Consider the following 20,583-nt stretch of genomic DNA (forward strand, 5'->3'; position numbering starts at 1 on the left):
CCTAAGACGCGCTTTTAGAGCCTACTATAGGGTATATAATTATAGTCTACTACTGCGCGTACATTTACGTAGATACTACTATCTAACTTAGTAATAGTAATTTTAATACGCTTTTTAATCTACGCGTAAGTCCTAAAACGCTATAATATCTTATTATAGAGAAAAATTAAGTTAAAGTAGTGGGGGGTGGCAAAGTTAACGTTAAGCTAGTAGTTAACGTTAAGCTAGGTAGGGCCTAGTTCGGTAGAACTAGGCTCCGTAGGGCGAGTACCAACCTATTTTTTAGGGTTTAATAGGGTCTCGCAAAGGTCTACCCGAATCCCTTTATTACGTACTTTAACTATAAAGTCAATTTTTTTGATACCCAATTCTAGCAGGTTGGGGTGTGGCCTACCATTCTTTTCTAAGATAATTAATCTAATACGCTATATAGCAAACAGAGGGAAAAAATTCAAGCGATAACCTACCCCATAACACTCCATTCTATGTCCCACTCTCATCTCAATGCTTCCTCATCCACAAAACTGCCCAGCCAAACAACCTATAACCAACCACAATAACAAGCATGTAACCCACATACTTTCCCATATCCCCCGTGTTAAACCCATATACACTCAACACCGCCTTACCTTCAACCAAACACTGATCTTGCAGCGCACTAGGATACATGCACTGACACCCTCCATCCACCAACCGCTCACACTCATAGTTCCTCTTCCCAAACTCATTGACCATCATCCCCCGGAACACATAGCCCTGGTAGTCAATATAATGAAAAACATAGCGCCAAAACACATTCAGCGTCTCCGGCTGCACCATGAACCCATTCACACACATCCACAAGCCATTCGCGAACGCCGTGGCCGCCAGCGCAACCACGAAAATCGGTATAAGCGACGACAGCAACACAACCAGCGACTCAGCCGCCAGCAAATCGAGAAAAAGCCACAGCACCCACACCCAGAACCCCTCAGCCGTGGGCCGAAAGTTGCCGAGCCAATAACTGATCACACTAAACAGTATTGTGATGATAAACAGAAACGGCACGCCGACTACGAAATTCGCAATCATGAACGAGGTGGGGCCGTACAAGCCGTTTGCGCGCTCCTTTGTGAAAATGGCGAGGTCCTCGAGGTAGGCGGGGATGTAGGCGACAGCCATGAAGGACATGAATGCGCCGCCGAAGAAGATGGCGTTGGTAAAGGCCTGGATGTTGGATTGCTTCGGGGAGAGACGCAGCCAGACTGTTCCCATCATTATTGCGAGGCCCATGTACATGCCGATGCGCAGACCGTAGGCGACGATGTCGCGGTAGGATTTGATAAAGGAGCGGTGGATGAGGGTGAGGGGGATGAGGGTTGGGTTGGCGGTTTGGTGCGTGGCAAGCATGGTAGAGAGAGCTTGGGAGGCGGATTGTGAGTTGATTTTGGAGGTCAAGGCGGTTGCGGCGGGGGAGGTGGCCCAGGAGGTGTGGAGGTGGGTGAGGCGCTGGGATGCGGCGGTGGAGTCGGTGGAGAAGTCGGTGTTTACAAGTTCGATGACGAATTCTGCGGGGTTGGTATATAGGGGCATCTGATGGGTAGTTGTGTTAGCTCTCTGCTCGGTTTCCAATGGATTCTCCTCGAGGTGAAGTTGTTGTACATACTTCATATCCCAGTCCGGTGAAGTACTCTCCAACCTCCTTTACTGCACCATTATACACCACCTTCCCTCTGCTCATCAGCATGAGTTTATCAAAGAGCTCGAATGTTGTCGTCGAGGGCTGATGAATAGAAGCAATGACAAGCACGCTGTGCTTTTTCGCAATGTCCCTTACGAAATTCATGACTTCGTAGCTAGCTGCAGAGTCAAGTCCACTAGTGGGTTCGTCGAGAAATAGAATCTTTGGGCTTGTGATGAGTTGACTGGCAACGCTTACACGACGCTTCTGGCCGCCAGATACACCTTTTCGAATCGGCGTTCCGATCAATGTGTCAGCTTGGTTCTGCAGACCAAAGGAAGATAGGAGGCTGGATATGCGGGCCTTGCGTGCTGCTTTGCTTATTGAACTATCGGGTTGATCGTTAGTGAAAAAGCACAAAGATTATATGGTACGATTGAAAGTGTACCTGGGCAATGCAAGCGCAGCTGCAAAGTGTAGTGTCTCCCTGACGGTCAGAGACCCGACAAGTGCATCTTCCTGTTCCACATAGCTACTCAATTTCCTAAACGTAGCCAATGTCGTCGGCTCCCCATTGACCCTCAGGTCCTGTTTGATAGTCGCGTTTGGCATGGCCGCCCGATGAGCAAGTACATTGAGCAATGTCGTTTTTCCCGAGCCACTGGGTCCCATGAGAGCGAGTATCTCTCCCGCCTCTAGGATACCGCTAACATTGGATAGGATATCCAGCGGTTGTTTTGAAGCGCGATCCTTGACAGTGACAGTGACATCCTGCCAGCTAAAACTCTGTACGACATCGTTGGTAAGATGAGCAAAGTCCGAGATATCAGTTCCCTTTTCCACATCCGGGGCTTCGCCTGTAGATGACATGACGAGAGAGGCTTGTAGTCTTTCTACTAGAAATACTTCGACAACAATAATCAAACAGAAAAATGATATGTATATATCGTGAAACCAACGCACCGAAATCTAAGAAATATTGGTCCAGCAAATAACCGCCCCCCCCCCCCTTCCATCCACCATATATATCATCATTCAGCCTCAGAATCTCACATTTAAGGCACACAGACTCCGGTTTCGTCCGCCCCCGTAAACGTATCTGTATCGGCGAGTAAACTCTGCCACCCAAACAACCTTACCTAAAGGGGAAACCCCTGAGATGACACACCCTACCACCCCTCCGAGGACCCTTCCCAAAGTCGAACCCCATTATCCACAGGGCAGACGAATCCAGATGGTTTACTGTTTCGGAAAGAAGCGGGGCCGCACACCGTATCTACTGTTACACTACATTACGCCACGCTATCGCTGCGAAGGACTAAGCGCCGTGTAATAAATGCCAAAAGGATGGCAGCTGAAAAAAACAAGCGCAGCTGCTGCGTGTAAGCCAATAGTCAAGCGCACGAATGCGGTGTGCGTGTGTGCGGGGAGGGGGTGTGCAAGGTGAGATTTTGCGGATGATGGGGGGGCGACGTAAGCCAGAGAGGTTTTATTCGTGATAAGTGGATGCCGTATTCCGTACGTAAGACTGAAGTCGCCGTTTGGATACCAGGAATGCCATTTACAACCAAAGAAGCCACTATCGTAATTCAGCATTGCGCATGCTACGCATGTGCAAACAAGGCTGAGGGCAAAACCGTACATTGTACAAAAAGTCCGGCCAAGATGCCCCCCCACTCTCGCTAATCGAGTTGTAGGGAAAGTAGTAGGGAAATCTCAGCCTTGGCTCTTCGCGGCGTTTTTGCGCTGGCAGCTCAGGGTCCCAGACCCCAGGCTTAAATAGACATCGGCGAGGTATTCCTTCAACGACCGTCCGGGCCGTGCGCCGAACGACCTCGCCGACGCTTATCGTTTTTGTGGCACAGCGGATGAGCGGCAGCACGGTTGGGGCACTGGTTAACTTGCCACAAAAAGATGAGAATTATACGGTGTAGGACGCGTAAGCCTTAAACGGCGACAGATCTTGAAGACGCCGATGGGGGGAGGAGGGGACGCAACGAATAAGGCTGAGGAAGTTATTTACAACTGATGCAATCCTACGCAAACTACAGTCTCTTATCAACGAATCAAAGCCACACAATCCTTCTGACCAACTGCTCACCGTTTAGTACATGAACTCGCTGAGCTCCAGTAGCTGCGCATCCAGCGATCGTTTAGCTTGCACGCTAGCCTCTCTGTTTTCGGCGTTAAGCCTCTCTTCGTATGCCATTTGGAGTAGTTTCTTGACGTCTTCCTCTCCGAACCTCTCGCCGGGGACACCGAAGCCTTTGCCGTACTGTCTTGCTCTTGCGACAATGGCCTCGGGGCCTGCGGTGAACAGGTCGAAGAAGAGTGCGGCGTAAGGAAGTGTCGCGCCCTCCTCGATGTTTTTCAGGTTCTGCTGCAGAACAAGGATGTTGAGTTGCATGAGTGCGCAGCCATTGGTGTTCATGCGCTCAATCTTGGAGGTGCAAAGAGTGAAGAGGTATCTATCCATCAACGACGCTAAACCACGTGTGATGTGACTGTACGAGGCCGTGGGAATATATGTTGAGACTTCCGTATCAAAAGACACGAGATTTGAGTTGAGAGTGAGGATTGTTGGGTCGGGATCGTTGAGAAGCGTGTCAATGTAAATGTTTGGTTGCATGCTTGCGTCGAGTGAGTACAGGATTGTACTGCGGATTGCAAGATGCAATGTGCGCAAGGCACGGGTAGAAAGTGATCGATACGCCACTACTACTGCATCGAAGATACTACTCGGGGTAAGCTTATGTCTTGTCAGTGAATATGTATGATACCTACGCAGCAGTTTCTGTGCTCAACGGCAGATATACAGGAGCACCTTGGGGTCTTGGGTCAGAAGACGCAAGCTTGGTCCATCGTCTGTTATGCTTCTGGCCACTGGTCTCTATGTTGACTGGAGCCGAGGCACGATCACTAATGTACCTTAGCTGGGCCGTTTTAGTAGCCAGCCACTTCATGCTGGTGTACAACAGGCACAAGTTGATGATGCTCTTCTTGTCTTGGATCATATCAGCCTGGTCCAACGGTTCATCTGCTTCTACTGCTTCAATGAGAAGGGCGACCTCGCTCTCAATAGCATCGTTGAGGTTGGCCTGGTCAGAAGGATCTATTTGCTCCAGACGGGCAATGAGTTCTTCCATGGCATCCGACTCGGCCCATACAGCTGGCGCTTTCATAAGGCGGCCACTGGGCGTGGGTTTTGAGCGGCCAACCAGGGCTTTGTACCAGCCGATGCACTTTTGGGCATATGTATCCATCTGATTGACAATGAGTTGGGAGAATGCCTGATCATGCGGAAGGTTGTCAAGCATTTTGCAGAATGCTGTGATGAGAGAGAAAAATTGCGAGGTTCCCTACAGAATTAGCTTTGGGGGGGATAACTGTCGAACAGATGCATACCTTGAATATTGGCTTTTTGGAGTGTCTTGCCCATTGTGGGTCTTCAGCAAAGGCGTCAAGCTCAATGAATGTTTGTGCACAGAGCTCAATCAGAGTCTCGTCGAGTTGCGGAAGGAAGACATTGACCAGGAAGTCGTCCAAGAACGAGGTCAAGGTGCTTAAGCTGATTTCAGCGTTGGATGGCACGACCTCCTTCAATCTATTGAGGAAGTCGAGCGAAGGCGGGAGCAAGATGCCCATGTTAAAGACGCTTGGCTCGACGAGAAGCTTGTGTCCAGTGGCGCTACCATCAAGATTTGTGGTGTTGTTGGTATCGACGTCGTCGAGTCTCTTTGAATCAGACACGAGTCCAGGCACAGATGTCTTGAGAATAAGCTCAAGGTCATTCTTCTCCTTGGCCAAGTCCGAGGCTTTTGTGTCAACGTCGGTTAGCTTGAACATGCGCTTGTTCTTATCGCGAGGAGCACGAGAGAATGCGCTGGCAGCGGACGACTTGGCCTGTCCATCTCTATAAGAGGCCTCACCGTCTGTGGCAAGGTAATCGTGAAGAAGAGAGCGAATCTGGAGAGGGTTAGCAAAACGCTACGAGTGAAAGTTGACTGACATTACCTCGCTCTGGTAGAGTTTCCACAACTCCTTGAAGCCGCGGGTTAGGGTTGCACTCGATGACCGACCCTCGCGGCGAACGATGCCCGCCACGACATCATGCACGACCCGATGACTTTCGGCAATGGCTTCGAAACGTGCATAGAGGGTCCACATCAAATCGTTGAGTAGGGTTGTTCGGACGTCTTCGCTTTCAATCTCAGTCTTGGACTTGGAATTCTTCTTGGCCGAGTAGGCGCGTAATATGCTGGGATGCCGTTGAGCCACTTCGTTGTTGGACTTTTCAACAACCTTGAATAGCTCGACGGGTAATCTCTGCTCGATGGTGTCAATGGCGACCTCGAGACGGTTCATCTTCTCAAGTGCTTCTATGACGAGCCTAATGTACTGGAAGGTGTCTGATTCTGGGTTGTGGGCAGAATCATCGGTCATCTAGAGTTGTTAGCAGGATGTAGCAGACTGCAACAGGTACATACTGGCTCAGAGGTGTCGAGGCCATCGAGGAAGTAGTATAGCAGCCGACCTCTTGCATCGGATTGCGCACGTTGAGACAAGTCGCCCTTGACCTGGTTGTGGGCGTACTCCTTCCACCTATCCTCGCAATACGGTGATTTGAGGTAGAGGTGACTATGAAGTTCTTCAATTAGAATGTCAGTCAGAGAGACTTCTTGGTTGCTAAGATATGTGCGCAAATCAGACAGGGCGCCAATCTTCTCCATTTCAGTTTTGCGGATCATACGCAGGGCATCTTGAAGGATGTCTACAGCAGTCAAAAACCGCTTCTCTGATATACGTGCTTCCAGTCTTTCGGGAACTAGCTGTAGCTTTTCTATTGTGTCGAGCATCTGTAGCATGCCATCGTAGTTCTGGGAAGTAGTAGCGAACTCTCTGAGCTCCGGCTTTGCAGTAGAGAGCTGTGACTTGGCTGATATAAGGGAACTTTTGAGCGTTCTGACACGGTGCTGTGAGCTCTGGAGACTGGACTGGATCTGGTGAAAGGTGCCGATGGAGCTATTGAAGCCTTGGTGGTGCTCTGCAGTGGGTTAGCCAAGAACCTAGGCATTGGGGCAAGACAGGGTACCGTTGACGATGCCCTTGAGGGCGTTTTGCAACTGCTGGTGGGTCTGCTGGAACTGGTCTGCTTGGTTTGCGAGGCCGAGGGAGCTCGAGTCCATGAGTTTCAGGGCGACTTCGATGGGCACGCACTGGTCCTTTGTCATAAAGTCCCAGTTTTGGCGGATGAACTGCAGCACCTCCTCGATGGCCTGGCTGCCTGGCCCATAGTTTGTGTTCCTGGGCCTGGAGCCATTCTGGCGGTCGGAAGGGCGGCCTTTTGCTGGGGAGCCTTCATTGCTGTTTGTGCGTGGAGCCATGCGTGGGCTCCCGTCGCGGGCAGAGAAGCCACCACCGCCGTAGCCCCCAGGCCTGCGATCGCGGTCGCTGCTTCGCCTTGGCTCCATGTCATCTTCCTGAGCGAGGCCTCCATATCCACCGGGCCGCCGTGGTCGTTCGCGCTCGCCGCTCGGTCGCGGCGCATAGCCGTCTGAAGGGGCATTCATGGCGCCGTACCCACCAGGTCGCCGTGGACGTTCACCGCTAGGCCTGCTGTTGTAGCTGGCATCGCTGCCGGCGTAGCCATTGTATCCCCCACCATTGTTGTAGTTGGCACCGCCGTTGGCGTAGCCGCCATTGGCCCCCGCCTGCGAGTAGCCTGGGTTGCGCGACATGGCGCTTCTAGAGAAGTCGAGGGATGCCGATTACTGTGGGCGTCGCGATTATAGTCATATCCTGAAGACGAAAGCCTGGGGCATGGTCGGGGTGCATGTGCTGTGGTTGATGTCTATGTATGTGCGTATGTATGTATGTATGGCTGCCACTGCGTACGTATGTTGCGGAGACCTCGGGGGTGTCTATGTGCATGCCCTAGTCGAGCGGACAGGCCTACCAACGGCTGCAACGCACAAGACAGGCTCTGGGCGCGGGTGCAGACGTGGAATTAGTGTGGTATAAGTCCGGGCAGTAAAAGGCAATGGAAATGCTCCAGTCTGGTGAGCGTGTCACACACCCGGCCGCGTCTTTGTCGTTTAGTGCGCGGACTGGTTGGTGGCAGGCATGGAGACGGCGATACGCGCCAAGACTCCCTACTAGTCGGAGCTTCTTTCTTTCTCTGTCTCTCCCCATTATCACCACCACGACATCGACGACAACGCGCAGGCTGGCCATTTGCCCTCGACCCGCCCCGGCCCTTCACTCGAACCCCCAATGCCGTGCTAGCATCGCCTCTGCAACACCACCACATCACGCTCCCACCCGCGCATTCGTCCCCCCAGCATGGCCGCCGTCTATGCCAACGGCGCGAATGGCGTCAACGGGGCCGGCGCCATGTTCCCTCCACCACGTTACTCGGACGTGCCTAGTTCTATTACCATCTCGGTCGCCGATGACGAAGGAGGCCAGCTCGATGTTGAAATCCCCCTCGACGATCAGATCCAGGACGACCCGACAGAGCTGTGCGACATCCTCGAAGCCGAGAAGAGCGCCACGTCCACCTGGGTCCAGGTCGCCGTCGCCTACGCAAAGCACAAGCGCATAGAGACAGCCATCGACGTTCTCAAGCAGGCTACCCAGGTCTTCAGCCGCGCCCGCCCAGACGACCGCCTCAGCATCCTCAATGGCCTCTGCTGGCTGTACCTGCTCAAGTGCCGCGAAGCTCCTCGCGTCCGCCCACGTACGCTACCCCAAGTATCGCGTCCCATATAACATACCAGCTAACTTGTTTTCTAGAAAACGCCGTCCCAGATACAAAGCTCAAGGAGTTCTGGATCCAGTCTGCGACCGGAGTCCTCAACGATGCCTCGCGAATCAGCCCCTCGCACCCCCCGCTCTTCCTCGCGCGCGGTGTCTTGTACCTTCTCAAGGCCTCTCTCCAGGGCCCTGCCACAGCTGCTGGATCTACTGTCAGTCCCGAGCGCATGGAGACGCTCAAGCAGGCCGCGAAGTGCTTCGAGGACGCGCTGCGAGCGTCAGGTGGAAGGAATCTCATGGCCAAGATGGGCAAGGCGCGCGTCAACTACTCCATGGGCAAATGGGCAGACGCTCTAAAGGCATACCAAAACATCCTCGAGACCTCTCCAGACCTCATCGATCCAGACCCGCGCATCGGTATCGGCTGCTGCTTCTGGCAACTGGGCTACAAAGACGAAGCGGCCAACGCATGGCAAAGATCTCTCGAACTGAACCCCCGCTCGAAAGTCGCCCTGATTCTGCTCGGTATCTACAACTTCCAGCAGACTGCCAATCTCTCCACCTCCGACCCCAAGTTTGCAGAGCTGATCAAGAAGGCTACAGGCGAGTTCATCCAGCCCGCACTCAAGCTAGATAACCAGTACCCTCTGAGTTGCGCAACTGTCGGTAGCTATCTCATCCTCCGCAGGGATGTCAACAAGACCGAAGATGTCGCAAGGCGCGCCATCGAGCTCACAGACACCAATGCCATTGCCAGTGATGGTTGGTACCTGCGCGCTAAGGTGGCACACCAGCAGGATAACATTGCTTTGGCGGCAGAGTACTATTCCAAGTCTGACCAGGCTCGTGGAGGCGAGGAGCGGGGCTTCATACCCGCAAAGTTCGGATTGGCTCAGATGAACGTCCTGATGAGCAACTATGATGGTGCAAAGTTCCGCCTCGAGAAAATCCTTCAGCAATCGCCCAATGTTGAGGCCCAAACCCTGCTCGGTACTCTTTATGCGGAGGATGTCTTCAATGCCCAGAACAGCAAGTCCACTGAAGACAAGTCTGCCGAGCTGAAAAAGGCCCTCAAGTATCTCGAAAGCGTTCAAAGTGCATGGAAGGATCCCAAGAGGAAGGTGGTGCCTGACCAGTCGGTGCTTCTTAACCTTGCTCGACTGTACGAGACCGAACACCCTGAGAGGAGTCTAAAATGTCTCGAAGAGGTGGAGCAGATGGAGATCGAAGCCATTCCTCAGGAGGACTATCCAGAAGGCATTGAAGAGGGCCCCGAGCTCACGACCGCTCTCCGCGAAATGTTGCCACCACAGTTGCTTAACAACATGGGTTGCTTCCACTTCCAGGCTGAGCGCTACGTACGTGCTCAGGAACTCTTCCAAGTTGCTCTCACTGCATGCGTCAATGCTGAGAACCGCGACGACACGATCGACACTGATGCTCTTGTTACTTCTATCAGTTTCAATCTTGCCCGGACTTACGAAGCCGAGGGTCAGACTGACGAGGCCAAGAAAGTATACAATAGTTTGCTCCAGAGGCATCCCGATTACGTCGACGCTCGCATTCGACTTACCTATATGGCTCTCAAGGAGAACCCTCAGGACGAGGGCCCGAGAGCTGTCAAGGATCTTTTCAAACAAAATGAGGACAATGTCGAAGTTCGCGCCTTGTACGGATGGTACGTCAACAAGTCCAAGAAGAGGACCCAGAACTTTGCCGCAGACGATGAACAACGACTTTACAAGCACACTCTACAAAAGTCCGACAAGCACGACCGCTACTCGCTCATGGGCATGGGCAACATCCATTTGGCTATTGCTCGTGAGATGCCAAGGACTTCTGAACAGGACAAGGAAAAGCGCCGGAAAGGCTACGAACGAGCTGTGGAGTTCTTTGACAAGGTCTTGCAGCTCGACCCAAAGAACGCATATGCAGCACAGGGTATCGCAATCGCATTGGTTGAAGATAAGAAAGACTATTCGACAGCCCTGCAAATCTTCACAAAAGTCAAAGAAACACTCAAAGACCATAGTGTATTCGTCAACTTGGGCCACACATACTGCGAGATCAGACAGTATGCCCGCGCAATTGAAAACGTAAGTTCTGTAGTTCTTCTCTTTACATAAAAATAGCATTCGCTGACACATCGAAGTATGAGGCCGCCCTGTCGAAGAATCGTCACAATGACCCCAAGATTCTGGCCTGCCTCGGACGAGCATGGTACCTCCGAGCTAAGCATGAGCGCAGCATAGCTGGTTTCCGGACCGCGCTCGACTACTCAAAGCAAGCTCTCAAAGCTGCTCCCGCCGACCTCAACTCGCAGTTTAACGTTGCCTTTGTCCAATTCCAGATTGCAACCATGATCTACTCGCTTCCAGAGCATCAGCGTACCCTCGAAGAAGTCGACGACGCCGCCACGGGTCTTACAGAAGCCATTGAGGCGCTAGAGAAACTTGCAAAGGAGGAAACACCACCGTTCCCTCGTGCCGATATCACTTCCCGTGCCAACATGGGTCGCAACACCATGATCAAGCAACTCGAGCGTGCCCGTGAAAAGCAAGCAGCATATGAAGGCGAGAATGCGACCAAACTCGACCAGGCTCGCCGTCTCCGCGAAGCAGAAAAACTCCGTCGTGAAGAGGAGAAGAAGCGCCTAGAAGAAGAGGCTCTAGAAAAGAAACGCAAGTATGCAGAAGAGCAAGAGCGTCTTATTCAGCGTGATCGCGAGCTCATGGAGAAGCGCAACGAAGAAGAGCGCAAGCGAATGGAAGACGATGAGGACAAGGAGATTCGCAAAGCTGAGCGTAGAGCACGCGGACCAAAGGGACCCAAGCGCAAGAAGAAGGATGCCGACTCTGACACAGACGGCCTGCCTTCTGACGACGATGAGCCACGCTCAAGGCGCCGGAGGACCACAGTCAGCGGTACCGAGGAACTATCCGATGGAGAGCGGCCACGTGAGAAGAAGAAGCGGAAGCTCGCCCGCAAGAGTGAGCCCTCAGGCAAATACAAGTCTGCAGAGTTCATTGACGACGAGAGCGACGACGATGACGGCGCGGCAGCCCCTGCAGATGACGCCGACAAGGACGGTGCAGCTCCTGCTGGAAGTGATGACGAAGGCACTGCTGCTGCTGCTGCTGCTCCTCGGCCACGTAAAGCTCGTGTCGTCGACGATGAAGACGAGGACGACGACGACGGTGCGACAGCAGCCCCCAAGTCAAACGACGTTGCCATGGACGATGATGAAGACGAGTAGAAAGTCGCTTCAAATACTAGTTTACACACGGGCACGACATGTCATGATGATCTGAAAGGGAGTGAGTTCAGGTCTTTTAATCATTAGTTATATCCGATGGCGTTCTTTTTCTAAGACCCCCATCACCTCATCTTGCATCGCTTTTTTTTCCTAAATTATTTCAGGGCAATTTTCCCTCATCTGGTCTTGTCCTCTTTTACGGATTCTTTTGCATCAGCGCCGTGGCGTCTAGGAGAAAGGATGGGGCAGTAGGTATCTTATTCCTCTTAATCTCATCCCATTTTTGATCTGCTTTTTTTTTTATTCGCGATGCAAATGGTGAAGGGTGGGGGTTTTCCAGGGAAAGAGACAAGAAAATTTGTGAACCATTTATTTGGTAGAGGGTTAACCTAAAAAAAGTTTCTTTGGTGCCATGTATAATAGAAAGCTTTCGTCTGCCAATTAAATTTGCTTGTGGGAACGATTTCTAGCGGATGTTTGTTTGAAAAAGCATCTGACGATAGTTTGCCATCTCAGAGCGCCCATTCGTCCTTGTCATCATTTGCACTGATAAACGGTTCATTAACGAGTTTGACAGCTAACTCACTGCATAATACGCTATCACACATATTATGTTAGTATCTGTGTCCTCGAAAAGGTATGAAAAAATAAAAGGGATGGACAAGGTGGATAACTTACCAGCTACTCCCCACCAGCGCATCCAGCTCGCGAATCGCCCTCTCCCTACTCGCCCCCGTTTTGATCCCCTTCTGCACCTCAACCTGCAACTCAGCGATGCGTTTCCCACGCGCAATACCTGCAAGCTCCACCACCCTCTTAGCCAAACAATCGCTATGGAACGCGTGCTGGCAGGGGAAAACAAAGAACTGACGAGCCAGCAGTGGCAAACCACAGACGTAGCAGCGTTCACCTGGCTCGACGATAGCGTATCGCTGCTCAAGTGCCTTGATGTCTGACTTGATATGTGTAGCTGTTGCCTCGCTATCATCCATCTCCTGCTTGAGATTATCGATCTTGCGGCTGTAGTCTTCGAGGGCCGCGCAAATCTCCTCCTTGAAGTCGTCAATGACGACGAAGTCGGGGAAGAAGGGTATTAAGTCTTCTATCCGGAGTAAATCGACTCGCCGTAGAAACTCAATCGCCGTCTTGATGCCGCTGGACTGGGAAATGACCTTTTTGGCAATGGCGAGCCAGAGCTTCTTGCGAAGAGCGGGCTCAGTATTTGAGCGGTCGGCGACGGAAGATGCGAGGTCTACTTCATCATATTTCAGGGCTAGGTCTACGGCTTGCACATATTGCTGCATCGAGCTGTATATGTGCACGCAAGACTGTACACGCTTGTGCTGGATACATAGGCGAAGGGCAAAGTCAGCGTCGTAGTTTTGCTCGTGAGCGAGTGATTGACCTTCCAGGTAGGCGAGCAGTGCTGATTCATCCTTTGTGGGATTTGATGCATAGATGGAGATGAGAGTGTTGTGAATTGCAGCGTCTGTTGAGTTGCGTTGGTTGATCTCAAAGAGGAGGTAACGAACGGCCTGATTGGAGCTCAACGGGGCCTTGGTCTGGCTGTTGTAGTTGAGGAAAGCCGGGATGAGCTTCTGCGCGTCAAAATTCGAGTGCCGCATCATGACATCGACAAGCTCGACTGGCACATGTGCCATGAGAACAGAGCTGTACTTGTAGAATATCTCCGGGTCTGTCTGTTTCTTAAGAACACTCAATGATTCTTGCCAGCGCTCGCGCTGGACCCAGTATGAGAGCACGTAATTATAGTCGTTCACAACTGTCGCAAAGAACAACAACTCTTCTTCCCGGCCGTGACTGCTGATGATGTCGTATACCGTCTTTCGATCCAGATCTCCTTTGTACTTTGATACAAAATCCTGATACTCTTTCCGGATCACTGAGAGCTGATCATGAGTCTCAGCAGTGTTCATGCTCTCAGAAAGTTCTGCTTTTGTCGTAATAGTGTCGTCTAGCGTATTAAGTTTCGCCATGTAGAGCTCAATCAACCACACAGCCACCATGGTCCGTTGCATGATGGCACCTTTTTTCAGCGTTGACAGTTTGGTCACCAAGTATTTCCGCAGGGCGTCTTGTTCACCATTGTCGATGAATGTCAGCGCAACCTGTTCAAAGGGTTTTGTGCTTCGCCCATAGACAGTCGCTGCTTCCATGTATTGGTTCTTGCCGACAAGGTAATCACCGGATGCTGTAGCTACCGCATCCTTTTGCGCTGGTGTTTTGGCGTACTGTGATGCCGCCTCGAACTGTTGCGACTTGAGCATGATCTTCCAGACATCTCTACTCTCATCCGTGACGACGACTTCGAAAATCTCTTGAGTCGTAAAGAGCCAGTATGTGTTCTTCTTCAGGTCTGCCACCAGCCCTAATGCACTTTGTCCCTGGTCAAGCACCACTTGATCAAGAACAACGGTATCATCGAGGCGATTGATGGCTACAATCCTACCTTCGACAAGTTGGAGTATGTGCCATTGACTTAACACCATAGAGGTAACGGCCTCTTGCGTTCTGCGAGCGCGTCCGCTAGCAGTTTGTGAGGGTGGTATCTGGGATCTGGGCAGCATCTTTGCATCACCAAGAACTTTGCCACCAAGCTCGGAGGTATCTTGTGATGAGTACAGTTTCCCATGCAGTACTCCTTGTGATGTCAGCCATCCGAATACTCTTTCCGTCTGCAGGTCATCTCGGTTAGGGTTCTCTTGATTTTCCGGAGAGACAGCCAGCAGGGAGGTCGCTGTAGGAGCCACATTGGACACCTCATGTACAGTTGCAGACTCGCTTTCGAAGAGCTTCGAAAAAATGGATCCACTTCCCTCATTTCCCTGGCGTCCGACTTTGCCAGAGAAATGTAGAAATGTGGATGGTGTAGCGACAATGATGCGGCGCAGATCCGACCGCCCAGGTACCATGTCTGTCCATAGACCTGTGATGGGGCCATCGTTTGTTTTGTATACACTCTTCAAGTACCGCTCTTCTCTCCTGTAGAACTCGGACGAGGGCTCAATGTAAACTTCATACACATTGCCGTCTGAGGATCCAATCAGAATCTCCCTCGTCGAAGCTGTCGGTTGTGAGGGATTCCATGATATGCTTTCGATGACGACTCCTTTTAGTCTCGACAATGCTTTAGGCGTCCGCGACTGTGTGTGGAGATAGTAGTTCTCGGCGAGGGTAGTAGTTACGATAAGATGGGACGCGGAGGGGTCTAGGAAAAGGCGCTTGATAACACCAATCTCCGAGGGCTTCTTGGGCAGATCAATATCTAACATGCGAGTAAGCGCTCGTTCTGTTGGAATCCTCTAGCACTCGAGTTTGCAGGACGAACCATCTATGTCTGCAGGACTATCCAGATCTATACGCAAAATACGGCCGGTAGAGAGGGCCAGGATCAGTACATTATTTGCTACCGCAGCGGCGACAAAGTCAGAGGATATGTTGAACTGCAGAGACACGCGCTCGATGTTGAACATTGGGAGCGAGGCATCCTCTTGCATGTTGCTTGTGCTCGGCGGCGCATACCCGCTCGTCATGTCGTACGCCATTCTGGAACGGGGAATCAGCTCGCTGCTATTGTGCACTTGCGGTCATATTTTGCGCGGCCCTCTGCTACTCTTCCTGGTCTCTGAAATCTCCGAGGCTTCGGTGCGCAGGCTTGTCTGTTGTAGTGGAAGCATCTTGACGGCCTTGATGACGCCCAAGCTCGCGGAGCTTGGACGTCGGCGATGGAGCGGAGATATGCCGGCATTAAACTTACGTCACGTGGACTCGCGTTTCATTCGTGCAAATGTCCTCCACCTCGGACTAGACAAGATGACTAAGAGATAGAGATGACGCCACACGCCCACAACTACCATAAAGCACCCTAAGTGACATGATACCTGAACTGATTGTTCAGGTCAAACTATTTCCTCGACATATCCTGTGCCACCATGCCCCTCACATATCCAGCCACTTTCTCAGCAACTGGTACCCCATGTCTAATACAGAATCCATGTGGCCATCCCTCTGTATGGTCAATTTCCATGATTGGCTTCCAGTTCTCTCCCATACCATCCACCTCCTCTACATCACCTCTACCATATCTGCCGCGGTTGTTAATCAACGCATCTCGTGTGGCATCCGCAACCCAATGATCAGTGCGTGCAAACAAGAAACGCAAAATAGGTCGTGGGTGAGGATGCTTCGTTGGCGGCTCGGAGGCGGAGGCTCCCCAGATTTCCTCATCCCAAATGTCGGTGTCGATTTGGAACATTTCATCGCGCGCCATGTGTAGCGCTTGCTGGACGCCGTGTGGGGACTTGATGAATGCTGCAGTCGTATAAGCAGCATCTGGAGGAAAGTCCATGACCTTTGCTACAAGTGTAGCTATGAGAGATACGGGAAGTACGAATGTTAAAAAGTACACAAAGAGCGCAGCGAACACTGAGAAATTGGAGTGCTTGAGAAACGGCTGCATCACATGGTTAGTAGCGTTTCGGTAGATAAAGCAGTAACATGGACATACAGCAGCCTTCATCCCACTCTCGCTCCGAGCAATATCCACGACTGTAGGGAACAGCCCTACGGCACCAACGATTCTTGTCTCGAAATCGTCACCTGCCAGGCCATGTGCCCTCAGCCTGCGAATGATTTCTAATGAGATATATGCGCCGACCGAGTGCCCCACTAGGATTACTCTCACGTCCTTTGCACCCTGATCTTTGACCTCTTCCACCAAGTCCGTCAACTCGTCCTCGGCGTGTCGGATTTGGTCTTGCAGTCCGTATGGCGGCTGCTTACGCCATTTCATCGTCTTAATCTCCTTGGTGTTCATTTCAAAGCCGGACAGACTCCTTCCATACACCTGAAATTCAACATCGCGATCAGATGCTGTATTATGGCTCAACACGCCATAAAGATGGGTCAAGAAAGTACGGTAATACTCCACGAGTCCTGGGTTACCAGTAACAAAGTAGATGATGTAGATCCGCGAGGCCGATTTTTTGCCTGGTTCCGGTGGGGTGCGGAGATGTATCAAGGAGGCTGGCGGGGAAGACATTGTGATGTCTCAATCTAGGATAATATATGGGATTAATAGAGAGGATGCAGGAAGACAGCCTCTGCGAGCGATTTTATGGGCGTCTTTTGATATCTTGGCTGCGCTAGGTTCAACCCTAGTTGATGCAGATGCGCTATGCCTTTTCTGGGATGGCTCGAATTGGAGACATCCAGACCCTGAGAAAGAGTCCAGGTGAGATTGCCTACATGTTTTCTTCGCACAGACGTGCCACAAGACAACAGTTTTTAGAGTCTCTTCACAACATTCTGGAAACTGTTATATGCAATTGTTCAACAAGATCTAAATGGGTATCACTATCGGGATTCATACTCTCGACCGACCTTCCCTTTGCAGCCACCGATGGCACCAGTTGGGGCAAGGTTCACTCTATCTTGAGGAACAGCTCCATGACACCCACCATCCTCTCCTTTTGTGCAGCCTTTTCCTTCTCCTTGCTACCATCTTTCCACCTCACTAAACAGTCTGAAAATACGACTGCATAGTTTCTCACAATGAGCTGCCGAATCGCCACCTCAGGCACTTTGCTTAGGGTCTTTCTCCTGACATGGGCTTGCGGACTAGAAGGAAGACTCATGTCTGCACTTGCTCTCTTATCGTTGGAGCCCTCCGGACGTGGCTTCGATGCTTGTGTAATCTGATTTGCAATGTTGTGAAGAAAAGAGAGAATGAGGAGAAACGTGGCGTTGTGATTGGGCGCTGAAGCAAGGATCTCCAGGATAGTCATTTTATCGTCGTCTGGAGAAGCCGGTGCATTGGACTTTTCACGGCGGATAAGTGCTTCTTCCAGTCTTTCCCATAGACTCTTCGTGATGACGCCATCGGTGAGGCTGGAAAGGAAGGTGACGAGGACTTCGGCCAATACCTCCGTTCGTTCTGTACTACGAGTCTCTGGGGAAAAGGCATCGGTGAAAGGTGTGTCACAGTCTAAAGCATCATAGACCTCTGCGAGCTCATCTTCCCTCTCTTTACCCAAACTAGTTCGCCCTTTGACAAAAGGCCATCCTGCGTTGTCTTGCCAAGGTGCCCTCTCTCCTTCAGTCTTTGTCATCTCCCATTCGGCGAGCGTCCGTTCCGTCAGGTCTTCTATCGCCTCGGTCAGCCGGAAGATCTCCCTAGGCACGCTCCATTTTACCTCGCCACGGGCAGGTATTTGGTGCTGCAACTTGCGGATACCACCCTCCGGGATTTTGATCAATTTGTCAATGGACCTGGCAAGCACAGAAGGCAGCCAATGAGCGCGGATAGGCAGAAAGTGATCTCTTCCGTTTTCGATGCGCAGGACAAGAATTTCGTCTAGGGCCGAGTCACCTTCATTGAGATCACGTACGAAACTCAGGTTCTCAATCTTGAGTCTCAGCTCGACGTTTAGGACATCGGCAGGTTCGAGGGTGAATTGCTGCTGAACATCATCTAGCGCTGGCAGGTCGAGTGTGTTTTGGTCCTTGTCGAATGCCACACCGAGCCAATGAGGAAAGGGCCCGGCAGACTGGCCTTTCTCTACTGGACGATTTGCAAACCCAAAAGTGGCTGGGACACGTCCAGTATTGGCTATGGTGATGTTACGTCGGTAGGACTTTGCAAATTTGACCTCGCCGAAGTCGACTCCCTCAAATGCGCTGTCTGTTTTCTTCTCCTCACCGGGTGAAGATGAACCAGTAGTACGTTCCACTGCTACAGCAATGGAAGGCCGACCCTCGTTCTCTTGGCGGTCAATCTCACGAGCGACTTCAGCGTGGATAGCTGTTTTGAGGTCAGGGACAACGGAATCATACTGGAGCCGGAAGACGGCATCTAGTGGTTTATGATCGGAACTGAGAATGTGCATGTGAGTGGTGTAGTACTCTAGCAATAGTTCAGCCTAGTAGGGTCCAGTTAGTAAGATGCGGTAATGTAGTAAGATTTGTGGCATCATTATAGACATACAGATAAGTCATCTTTTGTCTTGATTGGCTCCGGCTCGGGCGTCTCGTTCTCGTCATAATCATCGTACGTCGTGCCATCTGTGTCTGGGTCGTACTCGTACATGACATCGTAATCTCCTGGAACGTTCAAGCCCTTTGATGAAACTTCTTCGGCTATTCGACGTGCAGCCTCCTTTTCCTTTTCCTTGGCCTCATACTGTTGCTTGGATGCTCGGGTTCGATATATGATGCGGTCGCACCAGCTAGGACAGCGACGCTTCTCGCTCGAGTCAAAAACGCCAACTTTGCCTATATCGTACTTGTAGGACGGTAGGAATTGGATGGGGCCTTCTTCCCAGCCATCATGGAAAGCTTTTCCTTGCTTCATGACTTGGTGCAGCTCATCGTGTGGCAGCAGAGATGAGAGGGTAGTCTGTAGCGAGGCTGGATCCAGTTCATCAGGCACAGGAGCCGTGTCGCGTGTTTGTTCAGACGATTGTCTCGAATCATATCCTAAATTAGCGGACGTGGAAGGCCTACTTCGGCTCTCTTGTGAGTCCAGGTCTTGGGTATGAATTGTCAGTAAGCGGCGCACGTCGTCTCCTGGCATGCCTTCGAGGCGATAGTTCAAGTCGCCGAACCAAAAAGCAAAATCCTCATCACCAAGACCTTCGCCACTAGACTGTGAAGGGCCCAAACCACCGACGATAGGGTCGAAGCGAGTGCGAGTGGTGATTTGGGCAGCATCCCAGTTCCTTCGGTCTAAGGATGCTTTGTCGGCACCAGCTGCAAGATGTGAATTTATAAAGACAAGGCGTGTCGTCTCACCCAAGACAATGCGCGTCGTCACAGCACCCTTGTTGCCCATGTAACCCATGAGACCTGTACCAACGCTCGTGGTGCTGACATTCTTGATCTGAGGGAAGATTTGTGGCGAGGCGTAGATGGCCAACCACAGCCCGATAAGCTGCTGATCTGCCACCAGCTTGTAGCCCTTGGGCAAGGCAGCTTCGAGCTGGGCTTTCCATCTGTTTACGGTTGAAGGATCGGTAAAGGGCCTCAAAGCCTCGGCGGCCGATGTGATGTCGACAACCTCCTGCAGGCCTAACACATAGATGTCGATATCCTCTCCGCCGGGCACAGTTACTGCATCATGAGAGCCGGTATTCGACACGCCCAACCCGCCATGGGCCCCGTCCACACCGCTGCCCTTGATAAACCATTTGCCAATGTCTTGCTCTGTGCCTTTTTGGGCGGCCGTGTTCCAGGAGCCGACCTTGATGCGCACAGTCTGCGGGCGCGTGTACTCAGCACGACGGTCGTATAGAGCCTGGGAGAGGGACGTCTGTTGTGTGGCGACGGATGCGATGCTCGGCGAGCGCGGGTCAAGAAATGCGCCGGGAATGGTGGCATCCAATCGCTCTGTCGACTGCACAGAGGCGGCTCCAGATGTCATGACGGGGTGGAGGCGAGGAGAGCGAGAAGAGCGAGGGCGGTTGCTGGTGCTGGTGCAGTGACGCCATGGTAGGAGTGGAGATTTGGAAGCACGGGGAGGGTAAGCGGGCGCCTGGCAATGACGACGCTGAGGCTGTTGTGCTGTGGCTGTGGTGGTACTAGGTGGGGCCCAAGCTTGTCGTGGGATTATTGTTCAACACTAACGGCCGCCGGCTGTGTTCATACATACTTACTTACATGCTTCATAGTATACTATACATACATGTGTATACGCAAATAACACCACAACACCATGGCGCCACACCGCAAAGCCCGCGCCAGCCAGCCCCAGCAGCCGCCGCCCTCGGACTATGAGACCGATGCCATACCTTCAGTCGACGTGCCCCTCCCCCCGCCGCGTTCCAACGAAGAGCTCAACTTGTCGGTTCTCCGCCGCCAGTATCCCGCCCTTGCCTCCATTGAGCATGTCACC

At 51.9% G+C, this 20,583-nt stretch overlaps 5 protein-coding genes across 5 annotated transcripts; 1 reads left to right on the plus strand and 4 right to left on the minus strand.

Annotated features, from left to right (window-relative positions):
* Nucleotides 1-501: 501 nt before the first annotated feature.
* Nucleotides 502-2,530, minus strand: PSV08DRAFT_361093 (P-loop containing nucleoside triphosphate hydrolase protein; the record flags this gene model as incomplete). Its single annotated transcript, XM_014221078.1, has 3 exons — nt 502-1,572; nt 1,646-2,048; nt 2,109-2,530. The coding sequence occupies 3 exons, from the start codon at nt 2,528-2,530 to the stop codon at nt 502-504; spliced, it is 1,896 nt and encodes a 631-aa protein (XP_014076553.1).
* Nucleotides 2,531-3,564: 1,034 nt separating this feature from the next.
* On the minus strand, nt 3,565-7,398 carry PSV08DRAFT_361094 (Sec8 exocyst complex component-specific domain-containing protein; the record flags this gene model as incomplete). Its single annotated transcript, XM_014221079.2, has 6 exons — nt 3,565-4,395; nt 4,445-5,019; nt 5,066-5,626; nt 5,675-6,103; nt 6,148-6,704; nt 6,753-7,398. 6 exons carry the CDS (start codon nt 7,396-7,398, stop codon nt 3,765-3,767), a joined length of 3,399 nt encoding a protein of 1,132 aa, XP_014076554.2. The 3' UTR covers nt 3,565-3,764.
* Nucleotides 7,399-8,053: 655 nt separating this feature from the next.
* PSV08DRAFT_220509 (uncharacterized protein) lies at nt 8,054-11,966 on the plus strand (the record flags this gene model as incomplete). Its single annotated transcript, XM_014221081.1, has 3 exons — nt 8,054-8,399; nt 8,456-10,512; nt 10,569-11,966. 3 exons carry the CDS (start codon nt 8,054-8,056, stop codon nt 11,670-11,672), a joined length of 3,507 nt encoding a protein of 1,168 aa, XP_014076556.1. The 3' UTR covers nt 11,673-11,966.
* Nucleotides 11,967-11,972: 6 nt separating this feature from the next.
* PSV08DRAFT_361096 (Pep3/Vps18/deep orange family-domain-containing protein) lies at nt 11,973-15,238 on the minus strand (the record flags this gene model as incomplete). The annotated part of the gene is made up of 3 exons (XM_066093007.1): nt 11,973-12,269; nt 12,351-14,958; nt 15,022-15,238. The coding sequence occupies 3 exons, from the start codon at nt 15,236-15,238 to the stop codon at nt 12,185-12,187; spliced, it is 2,910 nt and encodes a 969-aa protein (XP_065949307.1). The 3' UTR covers nt 11,973-12,184.
* Nucleotides 15,239-15,597: 359 nt separating this feature from the next.
* PSV08DRAFT_370069 (phosphatase family protein) lies at nt 15,598-20,405 on the minus strand (the record flags this gene model as incomplete). The annotated part of the gene is made up of 5 exons (XM_014221084.2): nt 15,598-16,146; nt 16,201-16,742; nt 17,149-18,613; nt 18,679-20,099; nt 20,393-20,405. 5 exons carry the CDS (start codon nt 20,403-20,405, stop codon nt 15,598-15,600), a joined length of 3,990 nt encoding a protein of 1,329 aa, XP_014076559.2.
* Between the last annotated feature and the right edge of the window lie 178 nt (nt 20,406-20,583).

This window comes from Bipolaris maydis (genome assembly GCF_028858645.1).
Source record: "Bipolaris maydis strain C4 unplaced genomic scaffold PSV08scaffold_5, whole genome shotgun sequence".
In the NCBI taxonomy this organism is placed as follows: Eukaryota; Fungi; Ascomycota; class Dothideomycetes; order Pleosporales; family Pleosporaceae; genus Bipolaris; species Bipolaris maydis.